The sequence below is a fragment of the Sphaeramia orbicularis genome, chromosome 3, assembly GCF_902148855.1.
Source record: "Sphaeramia orbicularis chromosome 3, fSphaOr1.1, whole genome shotgun sequence".
NCBI lineage: Eukaryota > Metazoa > Chordata > Actinopteri > Kurtiformes > Apogonidae > Sphaeramia > Sphaeramia orbicularis.
This window is the reverse complement of record NC_043959.1, coordinates 52546085-52566561: the sequence shown is the minus strand read 5'-3', so window position 1 is coordinate 52566561 and position 20477 is coordinate 52546085. Positions and strand designations below refer to the sequence as shown.

At 38.3% G+C, this 20477-nt stretch overlaps 1 protein-coding gene across 4 annotated transcripts in view; it reads left to right on the top strand.

Annotated features, from left to right (window-relative positions):
• The first annotated feature begins 6661 nt into the window (after nucleotides 1-6661).
• acsf3 (acyl-CoA synthetase family member 3) overlaps nucleotides 6662-20477 on the top strand; it is a 35085-nt gene continuing 21269 nt past the window's right edge. For 3 of the 4 annotated variants that reach the window (XR_003938277.1, XR_003938278.1, XM_030163492.1), the window contains exons 1-5: nucleotides 6662-6702; nucleotides 8265-9017; nucleotides 12612-12767; nucleotides 16266-16420; nucleotides 17429-17574. Coding sequence is in view for 2 of the 4 variants with exons in the window: in XM_030163492.1 (XP_030019352.1) it covers nucleotides 8292-9017; nucleotides 12612-12767; nucleotides 16266-16420; nucleotides 17429-17574 (1183 nt within the window). In the remaining 2 variants the exon portion in view is untranslated. Of the gene's footprint in view, nucleotides 6703-7719; nucleotides 7724-8261; nucleotides 9018-12611; nucleotides 12768-16265; nucleotides 16421-17428; nucleotides 17575-20477 lie in introns of all 4 variants that reach the window. The other variant, XM_030163501.1, reaches the window with a different exon arrangement.

The following is a 20477-nucleotide window of genomic DNA, read 5'->3' as shown; positions in this document are numbered from 1 at the left end:
AAATGTCTACTTAGTCTCTACTTTTCCCCACTTTTCCTGTCTATTTCTCAAAGCACAAATTCAAGGGCACTAAAAGACCAGAGACGACACCACTGAACAAAAGCTTTTTATTCCCTCTTTGCCCGGTTATAATGAATTTTTCAAGATCTGCAAATGCACATCGACAAGACCTGTCACTGCAAGTTTAACCACTCAGGATTCATCTCAAGTCAGTATTTGTTTACATTTTGTCTCAAGTGTCCAAACTGCCCTAAGTAGGACTTCATCTCATCCCATATGAGTTCACACATATGCACAGTTTTCTCCAGTGTTTCAAAAACCATGTTAGGACAGTGAGGCTGACACCATATTAATTAATCAAAGGTTTTGCATATAAAATCTGCACATGTTCCTCAGTTTGTGCTGACACTGACATGAATTAACTTCCTTTTTAACCTGTTAAACCCTGGGCCATTTGTTTCTAGTCTGAATCAAACACAAAACACTAGATTAGCCAATAGCAGAAGCTCCATTCATATAAAACCACGTTATGATCAGAAAACAACAAAGGTAAGGTCAAATTTGTAACCATCGCATCATAATGCAACCTTTATTTTTGCTCTTCTTTGGCTCATTCAGTGAGTTTTAGCAGTAGAGATATAATACTTATAATATTTGTATTGTCGGATCTGCTTAGCTTCAGCTTAGGGATGCAGAATGTGTCACATTGGTCTGTTGTTGGCATACACTGGTCTGTTGGCTTATTTTTTATATTTACCCATTTAAGTGTTTGTTGTTTGAGTTGTGTTACTTTGTCCATGAACTGGTTTTGTTCTACTTTTCGCTGACATTCTTCTGGTTATGTGGCTGTAGAGAATGTGTATATTTCTGTAAGCGTTGCGTTGGTTTATCCTGGCAATGCTGATGGAACTAGGAACAGCAGTGCATAAGAGGCTATGCTAATAGTGGCTGGTGTTGCACAGTGTTGCCACTGTGGAGCTGTAGAACTCATTACCAGTTTTCAGAGAAAAAATAGTCCTCTTCTACAGGTTGTTAACACGGATAAAGGCAACCAAGACAGAAACTAGAGCAAAAATAAAGGTAGCTAATGTAAAAAACCAACAGTATTCAACACAAACTTCACCTAAGCATACAAACGTGTGGATCTTACAAATTGAACCTTTAATTCAACATTGAAAGTGAGTAATGAATTGGATAATTAGCTTTTTTTATGTGTTTTATGTAGATTTTTAAAACAGTAATGTGTAAAAAAAAAAAAGGTTTGGACACATGGAATTTTATGTTAACATCTCAAAAAATCTGTATTATTATCATCATTATTTTCAGGTATGAAAATATGACTAAAGAAGGGGCTTATACTGGGTTTCCCTTTGAGTCAGGACAACCACCTAGTGCAGGCTCTGCCCTCCCTCTGAGGCTAGACAGCATATGGCACTGTCTCCCACAGAACAACACACCACCCAATCAGCTTGGCAGTCTTAGTGTGTGTATGTGTGTATATGTGTTTGTGTGTTTGTGTGTGTGTGTGTGTGTGTGTGTGTGTGTGTGTGTGTGTGTGTGTGTGTGTATATAAGGGTGAGTGTGGCTCCCTGTAGTATGAGTATGTTTGCGGGGGATAGCACAAGAGAGATGGCTGCCAAGTTTTGTTGCATAAGCAGATGAAATTAGAGAATAAAAATAGCTCCAAATGCGCACAGAAGATAAGGGAAATGCAACTATTAACATGACAAACAATTACAAGGCTTTCAGAAACATCATAAACAACTGCCTCCTGATATGTCCATGAACTGGTTTTTATTTTTGAGAAATTAGAAATATGTTTGGAAAAGGAATAAAAACATGGTTCCAGTAAAATTTAAAAAAAAAAATCATCATTGACATCTGGAGATAATATATACCATTGCAGCTTTACTCTAACTGTTTGAAAAAGATGCTTTCAATTTTCAGAGGTTCAGACGAAGCAGCAGAGTTAAAGCTGAATTAGAGCAGCGGTGCGGAAGTCCTGTCTGTCTTGCAGAATAGTTTCCATTTCTATGTGTAGGAGTTAAAAGGGAAAGAAGAGAATCAATAAGGCATTAGTGAAAAGCCATCAAAAAAACTCTACAACGATCTAAAGCTTATTGCAGCCAGTGGGTCAGGAAGTTGGATATCATTTATTTAGGGCGAGTTACCTTAAGACTACAGTTAAATAAACTTTATTCCATCCATTTGATCAGGCTCTCTGCCTCTGTTATTCAGAGAACATGTAAATTACAATAACAAGTTGAAGGCATAGTCATATACATTCAATGTTATTTAGCATTTGTATTCATTATCCACTGTACAACAGTTTTTTAATCTGAATCTTTCATTCTGATTAAAATATCTCTGAGGATGAATTTATTTCTCTAAGCAGCTTGAATCCAAAATCCAATGCCAACCCAAACAATGCAGACCTACAACAGCATAGCCCCTTCCAATCCTCTGGTGGAGTCTTCTCCCTCTGAGGCCATGTTGAGAGGCTCATATAAGCAGCTCATCAGCAGCCGTTTGCCCATATGTGCCTCACACCCCACAGTCCCTAGTGGGTCCTGGCTCTGTGCAGTGATACTATCTCATCTGCCAACATGGGCCACTTGGAACAACCCCAGCCCCTCTTGTGGTTGGGTTATTCTGCCCTCACTGGCTAGTGTTATGATCTGCGCCAATAATGAAGCTAATTTGTTCAGCATGTCAAGTCAATCATGTAAAGGCCAGTAGAAATACAAGAATATACTGAATAACAAGGGTTAAGCAATGAATACAATGTAGTCATGATGGTACCTGAGAATGTGTTAAGGCCAAATGTGGCTCAACTTTAAACCCAAGCTGGCTATATGTAGGAATATGGACAAAATCTTATGAAACACATGGTGCAATGTTTCACTATGGGATAATTTCTTGCGTTTAGCGCAGACAGACATTCTTGACGCAGCACAGGAGATAAAATCACTAAGGTGTGAATCCTTGGGGCCAGTATTGATGATGACATATGCTGTAGGGAAACAGAAAGCAGGGTCCAGTGTCATATCTGCAGAGTGTGTCGGCAGGTCCCGTGCGGCAATGGTTCGCTTATCCCCCTGCCACCGCACATATGTTTGGAACATGGAACAGTTGGACGTGGCCGAGGGCTAAAATGGGTCAGACTGACACAGACGGAGGAAAAACTCCCACTGGGTCACTGTCAGATGACAAACACCCACAAAAAAGTGAACAAATACGTATGTGTCAGTATTCCGACACAGTAGTTTCCAACAACATTCTCTTGTAACAAGAATATAAAAAGCAAAGTCGCTTAAGAAGTCACTCCTCATATTGTCATTTAATGCTGTAAATGGAATTACAGCAAATGTGCTGCTGCATTTTACAATCAAACTGGGAAGTATGAGATAAATTGAAAGCTTTTGGTTTTTGGCCAGCAAATGTTCCATATGAGGGTTTCTCTCCACAAGAAAAATCAATTGACAGAACCCAAACATATTTGTCAACAGATTGAGAGGAGTTGCCATGCACCTCACTAATGAAAATGAATTAGAGAAAGAGCCAAAAAAGGGCAAAATTTGTACTATCAATGCAAAAAGTAAAAAAAAAAAAAAAAAAAAAAAAAAAAAAAAAAAATGCTACTACAATGTCCGATTTTTCCTGTGCAAGATGTCACATGTGTCATCTTTAGGTTCACCCCATAAAGAGATGCTACTGGAAAATGTGATGGTAATTTTCAGAAAAAGCTATACTTGTGTAACAATCCATATGTCACAGATTAAATGAATTCTCAGAGCTTCAGGGAAATGTCCTTGGTTGTCAAAACCTCCATCAGAAACAGAATGTAAAGCAATAATTGTAGAGTTGAAAGGTCACATATCCATTTGTTCATGGTAAAAATAAGAGGGAATGCCTTTCAGTGTAATCCTTTTTCACTTGATCTTTCAACACCATTCCCAACACAAAGCAATGTCAGGTCAAAGGAATGAGCCTGAGGAGGGCTATTGAGCTCCAAACCTTTTGTTTATCAGGGTTTTACAACACAGTCACTTATGTTGGTCTTTTGCTCTCTGGATGTAATTGATGATTTCTGTACATCAGAGGCTGTAATGAATGGCCTTCCTGTTGTCCATGTCTTGATTATTTCAGGTCTCTTTGAAATACTTTTTTTACATAAGTGAAATACAGAGCATTACTGGGTTGCTTCCTTTTTTTTTTTTTTTTACCTCAAATGAACCATAAGAATCATGCAAAGACACACAAGTCCTGTGGTCCCAGGATAAAAACCATGTTGCAAATGATGCGTTAGTATGTGGGTGGCATGTGCTCTGCAAGGCTGTCATATGTTTACAGTGAATCTCTTGGATGAAAGTCAAGTTTGCAGCTGCAGCCTTGGAATAATTCATCGCGTGCCTTTTTACCCAGGAGGAGCCACAGGTAGTTGATGAAGTGGCAGTGCCAAGACTTCCAACTGGCGAAGACGAAGCGCAGCTGCCGGGAGTCAGCGCGGCCAGATGCCGCTGCTGATGTACCATGTGTTCCAAGCAGGGCAACAGTGTGTTTGTGTGTGAGCTAGGGTGGGGAGAGAACAGAGTGTTTGCCAAGACATTCGCACATTGATGCCAACCTGACACATGCTTGGGTACTCCCCACGGTTTGTGTTACCATTTCAGCCTCTCTCACAGATCTGTTGGGGGTCTCCCTCTTTCCCTCTTTCTCTTTTCCTCAGATGCAGTCCTCTGCCAAGATAGGAGTGGCGTCTGCTTGTGGCCATCCTGTCTATCCAGGCTGAGATCCTTTCAGGTGGTCTTTGCTCAATGGTGCCTTGGCAGCAGGCCATAGCAGCCAAATACCAGCTTCTGCAAGATACTCTGTCTAATCATGTTGTTGCCATTAATGGATCTACAATTCCTTATAATACCACTGTTGTCCGCCTTGGTAAGCAAGCATACAGATCATGTCCTTCGCCTTCATCGTCTCCAATAGGTCTCTGAATGACTGAGATTCCAGTTCCCATACAACATGTCAAAAATATGGCCAACTTCCAGGAAACGAATCCAAAAACATGGATCGTCTGTGTCCAATTTCGCGTCTTCGGAGACGACATTCGGTCATTTTTATGTTGCATCCTGAGAAAATCCGCCACTGCCATCTGTACCAAAGAAAAAAAAAGGCTAAAGACTGTGAAATGTGCTACAAATACGCGAACACCCTGGAAATTACATATCTGCTGGGGTAGCATAGTATCCCCTTGAATGATGATTTCCCCACAAATGGGAACGAGTGGTCTTTGACGATACTATTCCTGAGAGTGGAGGGGAGTTCTCTGAAACAAAGGCTCCAATTTTGTTAGGAACATGCCATCCACGTTTGCAGTGTAGGGGGTTTGGGGAGGGAAGTGAAAACTTTTTGAACGTGTGCCATGTCTCTACCATTCTCTCATCTAAGGCCCGCGACTGCCAGCTGGCGGTTGAATGTGCCCACTTGCACTGTAATGATGATGCCAGCCAAGCTAGTTGGCACACTGAGTAGTAGAACTGGCATGTGATCTGAAGCCAAATGCAGCTCTGTGTGGGGTAGTTGCATATATGCTGCATTCTCCCTTCCCTCTGTCCCTGTCTCCAGTAACCAGCCTCTTTATTAGATCTGTAGATTTACAAAGTATGACTCTAGCCCACAACAGCCAAATGTTAAAAGCACAAGTGAAAAAAAAGTAATGGAATACATCAGGGTGTTTGACACGACAGTGTTGTCAATAATGTAGAGTGTACACATTTAAATCAGATAGTAACATAAAGTATACCAATAATATATTAGTATATCAAAAAACTGGTATCAAAATTAACCCAGTGAAACAGCATAAAAACTGTGAAATACAGTAATAATCAATATGTTTTTTTTATTTAGCTAAATGTGTGAATAAATACAGCAGCTATGTGGGGTCTACAATTTAAAGTTAAGTAATTGATAAATAAAACACAATTTTTTTTTTTTGCATCCTACTCCCCCCTTCTCCCCTTCTCTCCCAGTCTCTATCTCTATCGCTCTCTCTTTCTCTCTTTCTTTACCCTCTCTCTTTAACCCCAACTGGTCAAGGCAGACAGCCATCCTCCAGGAGTCTGGGTCTGTTTGAGGTTTCTGCCTGTTAAAGGGAAGTTTTTCCTCCCCACTGTCACCAGTCACAAGTGTTTACTCCTGGAGGATTCTGTTGGGTTTTTGTAAATTGGCTTAGAGTCTGGTTTTTGACCAACTCTAAATATAAAGTGTCATGAGATAACTTTTTTGTTGCGATCTGGTGCTATATAAATAAAATTTGATTGATTGAGTGATTTAATTGGTTTTCCCCTGTAAATCGCTTTGGAAAAAAGCATCTGCCAAATGCATAAACATAAACATAAACATTTATACATGCCTTTCTATACTTTATTATGTTAATTTTCTTCCTCTTGTTCTTTAATTTAATTTAATTTAATTTAATTTAATTTTATTTTATTTAATTTTATTTAATTTAATTTAATTTAATTTAATTTAATTTAATTTAATTTAATTTAATTTTATTTTATTTTATTTTATTTTATTTTACTTTACTCTGGCAGTGTGTTGCTGTGTGGTAGGTACCATTGACTATCTTGTTTCGTTCCGGAACATAAATGCTGTTGCACCGTCCTTCACTTCTAGAGGCACGTACCGGCTTCTGTTTCGGTAAGGTGAACATTGTGTTTACAGATGTTTACAGGACACACTGTCCCTAAAATAAACATCTATAAAATTCACACGAAAGACGTGATCTTCGATGCTTTTGTTTTGACCGAATTATCTTTATCGGAGTCGTCTGTAACCTGTCACTGGTGTTAAACCCGTATAATGTCAAATGTTGTGATAACGGTCAAGTTGGTAATTGAAGCGTTTAATAGACACTATATGTTAACATTCATCACAGATAAAACCGATAATTTTGTTAACGAGTTACTGTCAAAGCTAGTAAATACTCAAAAAAATAGATTCACTTGATTTACTTTACAACACGTTAGCAGTTTAATGGCTGTTAGAACCATGTTAGCATGTATATCTAGAATATGTAGAAAATAATAGTTTTCTGATGTGGTTGTTGTATAGTTTGTTCAGTGGTGGAGGACATACTTACATGGTTTTTGCAAGTAGATTAAAACTAATTTAAATAGCGCTAAAGTCAAGATGTCACTGTGTCAAAATGTTAGTTGTAAAAACAGAAATATTATGAGAAAAATGTACATGAAAATATCAAAAATATTCATCATGCAGAGTAGGCTATTAGTAAATAGTTCAATGTCAGTAAAATGTGCAATAAAAAGCACATTTCAATCTGAAAACTAGTGAAGTATAACGTATTGTGGCATAAAATGGAAATGCTTAAGTAAAGTATAGTAAATTGCATAACTGCTTGAGTAAACTAGCTGAATACTTGCTGAACTCAGGCGTCAACAATAGTTACTTACCTTCATATTTAGTGTTAATCATTTATGGTGTTATGCAGCCTCAGGTCCGAAGTCTTAAGTGTAAGTCTGTTAACTGTGAACTCAGAGAAAAGAATGAAACACACCCCTCACACTCATACCTACGTTTTCTGACAAAACCCACTATTTTTGTCTTTTGTTTAGTTTTTCTTTTTTTTCTTTTTTTTTTTTTTTACATTTTATTTCAACTTTTACGGAAAAGCATGTAGTTTTCAACAGACATCAGAATCGGAAATACTTTATTAGTGCCCGGGGGGAAATTTGTGTGTTACAGTTGCTCCAACATTGTTAAAATAAAGAAAGAAAGCAACTCAAGAGCAAGGAAAAATAAAAATAGATGATATGTAGGCAAAACAATAAACAATGCTATGTAGTTATGTACCAGATATGTACAGAAATGTACACGAGATTTACAGAGATTTACAAGGAAGTTACAATATTCCTGTTGGTCATGAAAAAATATAATCCTGAATGGAAATTGGAAAAGGAAATTCTGACACTCAGAGGGAAGAGTTATAGAGTTTAATGGCCACAGGCAGGACATTGACCTGACATGACATTTGAATTTTTTTTTTTTTTTTTTTTTTATCAAACTAATATTTTCGGTTCTCATTTTTGACTCTTTTTCTGCCAATATTGTGTGTTAGATGCATTCTAATAAATGGCTTACTGTTGTGGTTTATAAAAGTGAAAAAGGATGTCGATCTGTGTTCATTGCCAAGTGTTGTTTTTATCTGTGACTAACAAATGTCCTCACTCTGATATGGACAGACGACAGAAGGATGGGGACATCTTGAGATGTTTTCTGCCTCAAACATGCTGTCAGGACTGTTTTCTGCTGCTGCCTGCCACTCTCTGAAGCAGATTTCCACACATCAGAGAACTTATTGGCCTTCAGAGAGCATTAAATGGCTACTTGGAACTGTTGTGTTGAGGAGGGCTCACAGATGGACCACGGCACCATCATCCAGGCTAAAGCAGAAGCCAGTATTTTCCAGAGCACCAGCATTTGGAGACAAGCTTGCTATCATAGACGGCAGTGGCAGCCACAGCTACAAGCAACTCTACAATAGCAGTGTAGCGCTTGCAGACAAAATCAGCGCTGCTCTCAAGTCTGACGTGGGGGATGTGAAAGGACAAAGAATCTCCTTCCTTTGTGCCAATGATGCCTCCTACACAGTGGCACAGTGGGCAGCGTGGATGAGTGGTGGAACAGCGGTGCCCCTATACCGGAAACACCCACCATCTGAACTGGAGTACATCATCTCTGACTCACAGAGTTCACTACTGGTAGCAGGTCATCCCTTTGCTGAAACCCTAGAGCCACTAGCACAGAAGTTGGGGCTCCCATGCCTCACTCTTCCACCTACTTCTGATCTGAGTTCTTTGAATGGAACACAGACCAAAGAGAAGGAGGCAGAAATCACAGACTGGGACGAGAGGCCAGCGATGATCATCTACACCAGTGGGACAACAGGAAGGCCTAAAGGAGTTCTCCATACTCACAGCAGCATCCACGCCATGGTATATCTTACATTTCAATACATTCACACCAGAAAAGGAAAATTACACTGAATATATTAGAGTTAGAGTGTGTTACTGTAGCGTTCATCATCACCACAAAGGTTTGTTAACAGATATGAGAAATCCATGATGAAAACATTAAAACCTGCTGCGAGTACGATTAAAGAGCAGATTACCCTTATAAATTACTCGCATCTCCTGTAGAAATGTGATAGTTATGTGATAATTCAACAAAATATCACAAATTTACACCTCATTATATAATAACACCCACATTTTTTAATAATGTAACAGCGAGTTTTGTAATAAATGAACATATTGTAATAGTTATAGCAAAATATTAGTGTTTTATACTCGCAAAATATAATAAAAACTGTTCGCTAAACAGATAAAATGCTGTTTTTAAAAGTACTTTATGTTATTATTTATTTACTTTTTTTTTTACTTTTAACAATTTAATTAAATGAACTAAAATGTTCCAGATGTTAAATTATACCAGCATTATTGCTGACTCTGATCTGACTCTAAATAAAAAGCAATAACAAGATCAGCCTTTATCATATTACCAAATTTTCTGACCAAACTAGAAAAATCACCTCAAGCTTTTACTTCTAGCAGCATGACTTCAGTGATCATTTGCACTGATGATCAAGCGGGTAACAACTGTTCCCCTCCTGCCACAACCTGTGAAAACCCCTGCAGTGAAAAGCCTGTTTAAGTTACTGTTACAAATGAGAAGATTTAGAGGCTAAAACACCATAAGACAACCATTCTTGAAAAGCCCTTGCAAATTGTGCAGAAAGAAATGACAACAATTTATACATAGGGAATATTTCCTTAGGATATGCCATGCAGTGAAGCCAGAGATTAAGGTTTTCTAAACAAAGCAATGCACCATGTCACCTCATTACACACCTCACAACCATATGCAACTCACTAATTGGCATTGTTCCTCCCTCCTCCAACCTTTCTGTATAGTCATTAATTGTATGCCATTAAAGATCTGCTGTATATTTTTAAGTGAAATTGACCAGAATGTCCAATTGTATGGGAGATGAGATCACTCTAAATGGACGCAGAGCTTCATTTGTCTCTAGCTGCCCCTGGGAAGTGAATGAGTGAGTGAATGATTAAATGAGTCAGTTTGTTTTCCTCAAAGGGAGCAACATCAGGTTGACTGAGTTTCTGGTAACTGCCACTGTCCATTAAAAGAGAATAAAGAAGCAAACAAGGAAAGAAAAGAAATGGGGAAAAATCACTAAAGCTTTAGATGTACACGAATAGTGTGATCCTGTAATATTCAAGCCTGCTTTGTGTCTTTGCTCATTTGTACAGTGAATGTTTTTTTTTCTTTAATTTAGAATAATGAATGACCTGACTGCATGCGAACACAGCCATTTTCTCCTGATAAATAGGATAAAAATGAAAAGCACACATGGACTAAAGCTAGATGATTGGGCTAAAAGATAAATGAGGAATTTTCTCATCTCTTTTAAAATGCAGGCTACTTAAAACTAAACTACTACTATAAGTTATCTCAGGATTTCCCCAGGTTTCTGGAGGGCTGTCATTGAATGGAAGTCTGTTTTTGGACCATTATGGCAATATTTAAACAATAAAAACACAGGACAAATGTGGTCATTGATTAAATCAGCATGTGTTCACAATTTCCTAACTGCACGGACATGTGTAACAGCTTCAGTGTTTCCCAGTTACCTTTGTAATAAGCTTAAACTTGTATTTTTAGTGTGGACAAATGCTAAAAAATCACTATAAATTGACATAAACTTGCAAGTTGAGCAACATTAATGCTACAACCAACACACAATGTCATCTTGTAATGCTTGCTGAGTAGGAAAGCTTACAACGGGAATGGTACTTATTTTATTTAATGTATCTATTGTATTATTTATTATCACTTCATAACACATGGCCTCTTAAAGTGACAAATCATGTACTTAAACCCTACAAATCCTTATTATTCTGTAAACACTGCAATCGACGCATTATTCCTGATGTGCATTACATTTCTGAGCAAATTTTGTTGTTTTTAATTGGTGACATGTTTTTTATTCGGTTAAATATATGATGTAATATTATGGCATGGTGGGAAATCATGCTGGGAAATATTGTTTTACAGCAGCTATAATGACTACTGTATGCAATCTGCAGTCTGAAGTTTGTGCATCGTATTGAGATATCAAATACTGAAAAGACACATGCCAATTTCTTCATCACTAGGAGTCTCAGTGGATCATAATACAAAAGTTTCAAGTAAATTTGATCAATGTCAATATAAAATCCGCTCATTTAGATTTTAATTCTTTGGTAAAGAATTAGAAAGTAAAAGGTGTCATTATTACATCAAGGTTTAATGTGATAATATAAACAATACTAGGGTTTAGAAACGTCTTTATATGTCTAAAATACAATTATGAAAGTATTAAAAATTGATTAAATTTAGTGCAGGGATGTCAAACTCATTTTAGTTCAGGGGTCACATTCAGCCCAGTATGATCTTAAGTTGGCCGGACCAGTAAAATAATAACAGTGAAAAAAAAGTATGGTATGAGTAAAAGTTACATCATGAAAATGTTTATTTCTACAAAGTTTTCCTTAAAATATGAATAGCATAAACAACTTAAAATGTCTTGAGAAAAATAAAACTGATATTAACAATATTAGACTTCAGTTTATCTTTTACACATGTGCATTACTTCTTACAGATCACTGTGGATCTACAAATACACAAAATATTAAGTAACAGGCAAAACATTGTTAAAATTGCACTGAGTTCTCTTAAGACATTTCAGGTTGTTAATATTTAAGGTTTTTCAAATTTTTTGTGAAAGGGTCATTTGTAAATGTAAATATTTTCACCTAATTTTCCTGTTTTTTTTACATTAAAACAGAAAAAAAATGGGGTTGTCATTGTTTAAAAGTTATGATAGTATTTTACTGGTCTGACCCACTAGAGATCATATTGGTCTGTATGTGGACCCTGAACTAAAATTATTTTGACTCCTTTGATTGTTACTATCTTCAGTATAATTTTTGTATTTCACAAATTCATCCCAGGGGCCAGATTGGACCTTTGGTGGGCTGGTTTTGGCCCATGAGCTGTGTGTTTGACACCTGTGGTTTAGTGTTTGATTGGAACCTCTTACTCTTACAATACTGCACTTAAGAACTTTGGGTTTTGTGAAATGTCACGTTTTGTTCTTAAAGAAGAGTATAGAACCAGACAAAACATCTTTTGCATTGTTTTCATCTTGTTGAAAAACACTAAAGTATATCAAAGTAAAGAAAATGAGAATAATCAGCATTAAATCAATTAGGGGCGATCATTGTCTACATTCATCTGTTTTGTGGTTTTTGTCCTGTCTCAACTTTTCTTTCATTTTTATCCTGTTTAGTATTTTATGCCATTTTTGTCTTGCTTTGTGTTTCACTTCATTTTTATGCTCTATCGTCTTTTATAAATAACTTAAAGCTGCACACATCCATTTGGTTGCTTTAACTCATGACCAAACACCAGCCTTAGTGGAGAGAGTCCTAACCCTGACCCTGTCCTCCCTGACCCCTCACCTTCAGGTCCAGTGTTTGGTTTCAGAGTGGGCGTGGTCCAAAGATGACGTCATCCTCCACACTTTACCACTCCACCACGTGCACGGCATTGTCAACAAGCTGCAGTGCCCACTCTGGGTGGGCGCCACCTGCATCATGCTGCCTGAATTCCAGCCTGAGAAGGTCTACACTTCTTCTCCATCTCTCTTTCCTTCTAATTCTGTGCCGTTATTTATTTTGGTTGCTTTCAGTGGCAGCGACTGTGAAGATTATCTTCAGTTTTAGAGGTACTGTATGGATGAGGGCTGAAAAAGACCTTCAGCTTTTTCCACATCAATCCTTCTTTCCCTAAGTGTTTCCCCTTCTACCTTTCTTCTTCCTTCATTCTCCTCGCTTCATCTCCTTCCTCTTTCTCTCTCGTGCTATCACTTACTTCTCCTCCTCCTCCTCCTTTCTCTCTCCCTGACTGTCAAACTAAGTGTTTGGGGCTCAGTGATGAATTGCCCTGTGTGGCTTTGTATCTGACCAATGCCGACTCACGGCAGGGGCTTAAGCAGCAGATCAATCGATGAGCTGACATTGAAGGATGATGGTGCTTGTTTGGCCCTAAGAAGGGAGGGGAAGAAAGGGTCCTTAGTGTGTCTTTCAGTGTGTGTGTGTAGGCGTGTCCTCATATATAGAAATGCAGATCATGTTTTTGAAGGGGTTTTTTAATGTGTGCTTTTTGTTTGCCAAGAGCATAATGGAAGTGACGTAAATGGAAAGGACATATGTATCTGTCAACAGGGGTATTGCTTCACTATTACAGCTATCAGTATTCGTCTGTTATCCCTGACCTTGTGTACCAAACCACAAAAACCCCTCTCTCACCCTCAGAAAAAAGCCTTTCTTCTCCCCGTCCTGAAGTTACAGTACATTGATGAATTGATCGATAGTCTGTCTCTTCTATCCCTTAAGATCTCTCAAGGGTAGCCTAGGCAGCAGAGGCTGGTATTGATCTTCTCTGATTTTGCCTGGAGATAGTGACAGAAATTTTCAGTGCAGGAATTGTGATCCACTAAATTGCAGATAAGTCTATTTCAAGTGAGCTCATGTAGACTCAGAAAAGGTAGAAAGTCTTACTGGATTTATGACATTTGTGCATTTTAAACTCGATGAAACTAAAGGATAAGACGGAGAGGTAAGGTATCTATTGCTGCATCTTAAAAACTATTGGTTGATGTGGAGGATTTTTTCTATAAATTGAGTGATCCTTCAAATTTTAGACATAAAAATCTTAGTTTTACAGTTTGTTAAAGCCCATAGTAATATATTTAAATTGCTTATCAACTGTCCAACTACAGAAAGGCATATGTTGATTATCTTGGTTTTAAGAAATTGCTTAAATCATTAATGCATTGTTGTAGAAATAAAAGGATTAGTTTAAAGATCAAGAGATTTTGATGACACCGGTATCCATGTTTAAGTTTGATTTTAATCAATTTTAAGGATCAAACATATATTTAACCTGTTCCACACTAAGCCCATTTCTCAGCCTACCAGCTGAAAAAGACATTCTCAAAATGAATGGATTATATTTGATAAATAACAGTAATTTTCTAATTAAATTTGGGTTCAAAAGAAAGGTATCACCTGTGAGATTACTGTAGAAATGTCACAAACATTATAAAATGTACTATTTCAGAGTAAATGTGAGTAGAATACAAAAAAAACCCATAATTTTAGTATAGGTAGTATACTGTTATTTAAAATATCTTCCTTGGAGAATTGTATGTATATGATCTGCTACAGCTCTTAACAAAATATTCCACACTTCTCTAATATATCAGTTTTTTATTCTGTTACTACATCAGTAACTGTACAAGAACTCTCCGAAACAAAAAACAGTTTAAAATAATAATATTATCAGTTAACTTAGGAAATATGCAATGTACTGGGGTTACGTGCTCAGTCCTTTTTTCTTGTATGTTGTTTTGTAATATTAAGTGCGGGGCTGAACAAGTCAAATAGTTGTTTAGGATGCAGACCATGGTTCAGAGTTCTCACCACACCCTGTCCCCTAGGTGGAGGCCAACTCTTTGACAGACATAAATTGCCTTCCTCTCCTCTCCAGACTGACCATGGTTGAAGCGCTCCACTGCACTTGATAGACACCAACCAGGCTGGCCAGGGCACGCTCAGTTAATAATCCTTCCCTCTGCACTAAGTTTCTTTTTTTTTTTTATGTGTACAGCTACCTGAGCATACCCTGTTTTTGGAACATCTTGTAATTATATTGTGAGAAATTGAAGTGGGATATGATTGGACTGTTGGAATTAAGTTTTAATCATATCGTCTGTCAGTTTATTTATTTCACTTATGTTAGTTCAGACGCGGAGGAGGACGTGAGATGAAAAAAGGAGTTTTAGTTGAATGAGGTGTATAGATCATAGATTATGTAGGAAGAGGTGACTCAAAGGAGAAGTGGATGGAAGAGTTTAGAAATTGCCGGCACATTAAGAAGGATGTGGTGGTATGTGAGAGGAATGATGGGTTAGACTGCATCGTTTCTGTGTGCGAGTGTGCGTCTAGGTGTGTTTCTGTGTGAGAGGGAGAGACAGAGGCAGAGGCAGCGAAGCAGGAAATTACGAAATGGAGAGAGAAGGTAAGTGAATATGAGATAGGACGGAAAAGGAGAGGGGAGGAAGAAAGATGAAGGGCAGATGTGGGGTCAGAGATGAAAGTAGAGAATGAAAAAGAAGCACTTGGGAAATGGAGGTAGAATGAAACAAGAAGAAGAACTGAGGGATAAGTAGACTTAGAGGGGAGGGGAGACAGCTGGGGAGGAGCGTTTGTCTCTGGGGGGTGGTGGTGAGGGGGGAGACGGGACTCACAGAAGCTGTCTTTCACCTTCACTTAATTCATGCTGTCGCCCCATCCTCCCATCGTCTATACTGCAATGTAGCCAGACTCTGTATGTGTGTGTGTGTGTGTGTGGGGGTGTGTGTGTGTGTGTGTGTGTGTGTGTGTGTGTGTGTGTGTGTGTGTAGGTGTGTGTGTGTGTGTGGGATGAGGTGGAATGGGTGGGGCGGGGCGTGTAAAACGTCGCTGTCCTTGAACAAGTGAGTTTATGTGCTATTTGAACAGTATTTTTATATGTGGATGTGTTTCACGATCCATGTTTATGTCCATTAATACCTGTGTGTGTGTGTGTGTGTGTGTGTGTGTGTGTGTGTGTGTGTGTGTGTGTGTGTGTGTGTGTGTGTGCAGTATTCCTGACAGAGGGAAGGGCAAGAGTGGCTCCTCCAACAGCAGCTAAGAAGCACATTTGTCAAAAGTAGCCATACAGTGCCAGTTCTGCCCTACAGCAGTCTGCTGTTTTCCTCTCCCTGACCTTTACAAATCTAGCCTTTTTTCTTTTCTATTTTTTTGTCATGGTGTTGACAGGTTTAATATGAGGCCAGCTGTCTGGACCTCACTTTGCCATTTACTTCAAATAACAAACGAAATGTCTCTTTTTTTTATATTACACACGCTAGAAAAATTAATCTAGATAATTATGTTTTTGTGGTTCTTTTCATAAGTGCTTTTCTGCTCTACACAGACATTTTGTGCTCATCTTTTTCTCTCTCTTTCTCTCTCTCTCCCCCTCTGTCCTTTTTCTCTTCCTTCTTTGTCTCTCTCTCTCCTTCTGTGTCCCAGGTATGGGAAATGCTGCTGAGCTCCAAGGCTCCTCTGGTTAATGTGTTCATGGCCGTGCCAACTATCTACTCTAAACTGATCCACTACTACGATCAGCACTTCACAAGGCCTCATGTCAAGGACTTTGTCAATGCAGTCTGCAAAGAGAGGATCAGGTACTGGCTGAGGGATCAGTGACACCTTACTCACATGTGCAGGACACAGAGATACATGGAGCAACACTATACTAAATCGCTTTGGATTGGATTGTACTCAGGAGAATGATGTTTTTCAGTGTGTATTTTATTGTATGTTAGATTTTTTTTTTTTGTCATCTGTCCTCACCTTCTTTGTATTTTATTTTATTCTTTTAGAAACATTCATCCTGTGAGCCATTTTGTGTCGTATCTGCTCAGTGGCTCCAATACTCTGTACAATATTACTCTGTATAAAGTACATGCTATCATCAAAAAACTGTGGAAAATGATGATAACACATAGGCTTTCGTGTCAGGGAACAATAAAGAAGTCATCAGTTACTCTTTGACTGGGATTTGGAATGGAGAATGACTTTGAGAACCAGTTCTAAATGTCCGATCTATCAGAATCATATTACCTCTGAGATAACCAGTTCCTTTGAAGAGATCATCAGTGCCAGCCTGATTTTTTTTTTTTTTTTTTTTCTGAAATTTCTCATTGAAAAACAATGACATAAAACTTGAACATGTAAGTATGCTGTTGGAAGAAGTATTAGAGGAAGAAATGGACCAAAGTATGGCTTCATTCCACAGAGAAACAGGACAACCGTGCTAGTTGTAATGTCTGCAGAATGATCATCTCCAATTGGAGGAAACACCAGTTAATTCATTGAGCTTTTCCAGGCCTTTTTTCCTATTTTGTTACCATTTAGAGTAATTACATTAATAAAACCGTTGTGTTGATGCTGAAAACAACAGAATACCAATTACTTTTTATTAATTCCCATTTCTGTGTTTGACAAAAAGCACGTAACTAAGACTATTTGATCATGCAACTATTTAAGCCATGGTTTGCCTCTTTTTTACAAGCATTCATGCACCATCATTGCCCTCACACCATGTTTATACCCAGATGTTTTTAGTTTATTTTACTTTGGGCTCTTTAGACCCTGCAGTGCTTCACTCATGTCCCCTCTTCTTTCTTTAGGCTGATGGTTTCAGGCTCAGCTGCCCTCCCACTGCCCACTCTGCAGCGCTGGGAGGAGATTACAGGACACATACTGCTGGAACGTTATGGCATGACGGAGATCGGCATGGCATTGTCCAACCCTCTGAAAGGCTCACGTATCCCAGGTACATAAGTCTCACTCTTATACATCCACACACATCATACTGAAAAAACATCAATGTGAATTAAGTCAGATGAACAAGTTAATTGGTCGCTGTAAACTCCCTGTAGATGCTAATGTGACAATGAATAATTGTTCATCTCTGTGTCAGCCTTGTGAAGAAAAGGTGACATGTTCAGGATGTAACCCACCTTTGTCTGATAGTAGCTGGAGATGATTGATTGATTGATAGAATAATTTGACAAATGGATAATTCTCGTAAGATGGCAAAACAACAGTATTAGACTCCAGAAATTGCCTAAGCAGTTAATGTCAGAATATGCAACCAGAACAGCTAGAAGTTTTGGAAGAAACCTGATAATCAGAAACTACACATGTGAACCAAGGGCAACAAATTTGTGTTTTTGATTCATGCAAACACCACTAAATGTAAATGACAATAACCTGTAATATGTAAAAGGGAATGTCCTTTTTTATGCTGTTCTGACTGTAAAGTACAGATGTTTGATTGTTAATAGCAACCTGTGTGAATATGATGTTATCCAGACTAAAATCATTTTCTGAAACTGGTTATCATAGGCCTGAGCAGAAAAATAAACATTACGTTACTGTATTTGTCCATTTTTACTGTGTAATTAAGGACACCATTTTTCAGCAATTTCAAGTTTCTGATTATCAATCAGCAAATTTGCAATCAATGATTTGTTCTACTGTAATCAGATACAAATGTGAGGTCAGTACACATGTGGAGTGAACATGTATTGAGGAAAAATAACATGAAGCAGAGATTGCACTGCAGTGTTTATCAAAACAAGACTACATTTCAGGTTTTTTTGTGAAAATATTTCATGGGAAAGCCTGCACAATAATCCAAATATTTCATATGCATCTTAATTCCATTTCTACAGATTATCCTGTAGTTCTAAACAAAGAAACAGTTGTAACCACACTATACTTCTCAGCTTCCTCTGTTTTTACGTTCCAAAGTTGTCAGTGTTCATCACCGAGTTGTGTTTTGATGGCAGGCAGTTTTTTCTGGTGTGATGTAAGGTAAAACCCCCTGATCCCAACTCTACCTTCTTCACATACTCAGAGAAACAAAGGCAAGGTCTGGAAATGAGGTCAGACATGTGGTTGCTTTCTTCTCCTTTCCCATCTTCTCCACATCCTTTTTCCTTCTTCCCCTGTCCTCCTGCCTCTCTGTCTTTTTCCCTGCTCCCCAGCCAACTCTTCCTCTTCCTGGTAAAGCTAATTAGCTTGCAAGTGGTTTGGGTAATGCTCTGTCTGCTGTTTTGCTGGGATATTGTTTTGTTGCTCTTGTTTGTTTGTCAGGTAACGTTCAGCATAAACTTAGCAGGCTGTGTTTGATTCCTCTCAGGCGATTATTAAGAATGGCTTTGAGAGGTCCGCGGTTCTATTGATGTTTCCACTGCACAGAGACATTTGTACAAGGTGTGTGTGTGTGTGTGTTCAGGAGTGAGCGCTTCCTTATGTGTATGTAGGTGTAAGTGTGTGCAGGCAGGCATGAGCTCGTGCCTGTTTGAGTCAATGTGTTCCTGTCTTGTCTTTAAGTAGGTTAAAGCAGATCAATAGCAACCGCAGGAAACACTCTCAGAAGAGTAGTGGAGGGGAGTCGCCCATAACACACACACTTTTATTTTTTTCCTTTCTGTCCTCCGCCAACTAAGTAGCAGACAACTCAGCTCTTAATACACCTTATTGGCAGCAATTTTATTTATAATATCCTATTTTATTTAGGGCATGTAACTGCCCTGATTTTGTTGTGTAGCTTACAGTTTTGGAGCATTGCAGATTAACAGCAGTGTGGCTTTCTAGGTCATATTGCCCTTGTTGAGATGTAAATATGTGTGAGATGCGTTTATCCTAGTTCTTTCCATCTTATTATTATCTCACTCTGCTGCCCTTTTCATCTTTTCATTTATTTTTCTTCCTACGTTTCGAGCCTCTGTTTGGTCTTTTTTGTCATATTTCATCAATGACGGAAGTACACCCTCTTGCCTTAGGATGTCCCATAGCAGTCTTCAACTCCACCCATCTTGACCACTATAGCCTAAACAGAGAATTAAAGATTTATTCACAAACACTTGACGGTAATGAGACCCTGTCTTGTCTTTTGAAATAACATTCACTATGGGTTTTTTTTGGTCTTGTTAAAAATATGATGGTTCTTCATGTTACTTGAAGCTTTAATGTAATCTCTTCTAAGATGCCATTCTTTGAAGAATCTTAAGAAGAGTCCTCTCTGAAGCTCTCCACTCAACAAGAAACTTTTACCAACATGTAACATTTATAACTTTCTTGCATGCTTCAAAATGACAGTCTTGTTGAAGCATCTGGCGCTGAATGCTACAAGTCTCTGGAATCTCTCCTGACATAAGAGGAAAAAATAGACGAAGGTACACAGAGTGAGAGACACCCCCTTACGTAAATGGATTTTTGAGACTTTTTCATTGAGGGAGAGGATTCTGTTTTTCTTGTTTTGTACCTAGCAGTTATTTGCTCGTCAGGATGAAGGACGCAAAGATTACCCAGTTCACACCTCTTCACCCCAATCTAAGGAGTACAGGAGTGTGGTCACTTGGTTTTCTCTGTCAGACTACTTTTAAGTGATGGAATGTGTGTGATAGACATTGTCAATCAGGAACAGAGTGGATTAGATCAATATGAAGTAAGAAAATCACTTTTTAATCAGGACTTGACCTGCTCTTTATTGTGGAAGCAGTGATCTGTGAAATGGCATAATAGCTTCAAGGAAGCCACACACATGCACACACATAGACACATAGAGAAAAAGCCACTGAGACATCGAGCCTTTCCCTTGTGCACTCTTAGCTATAATTACTTAACTTAGGAGGTCACACTCACATATACACCATAATGAAAACT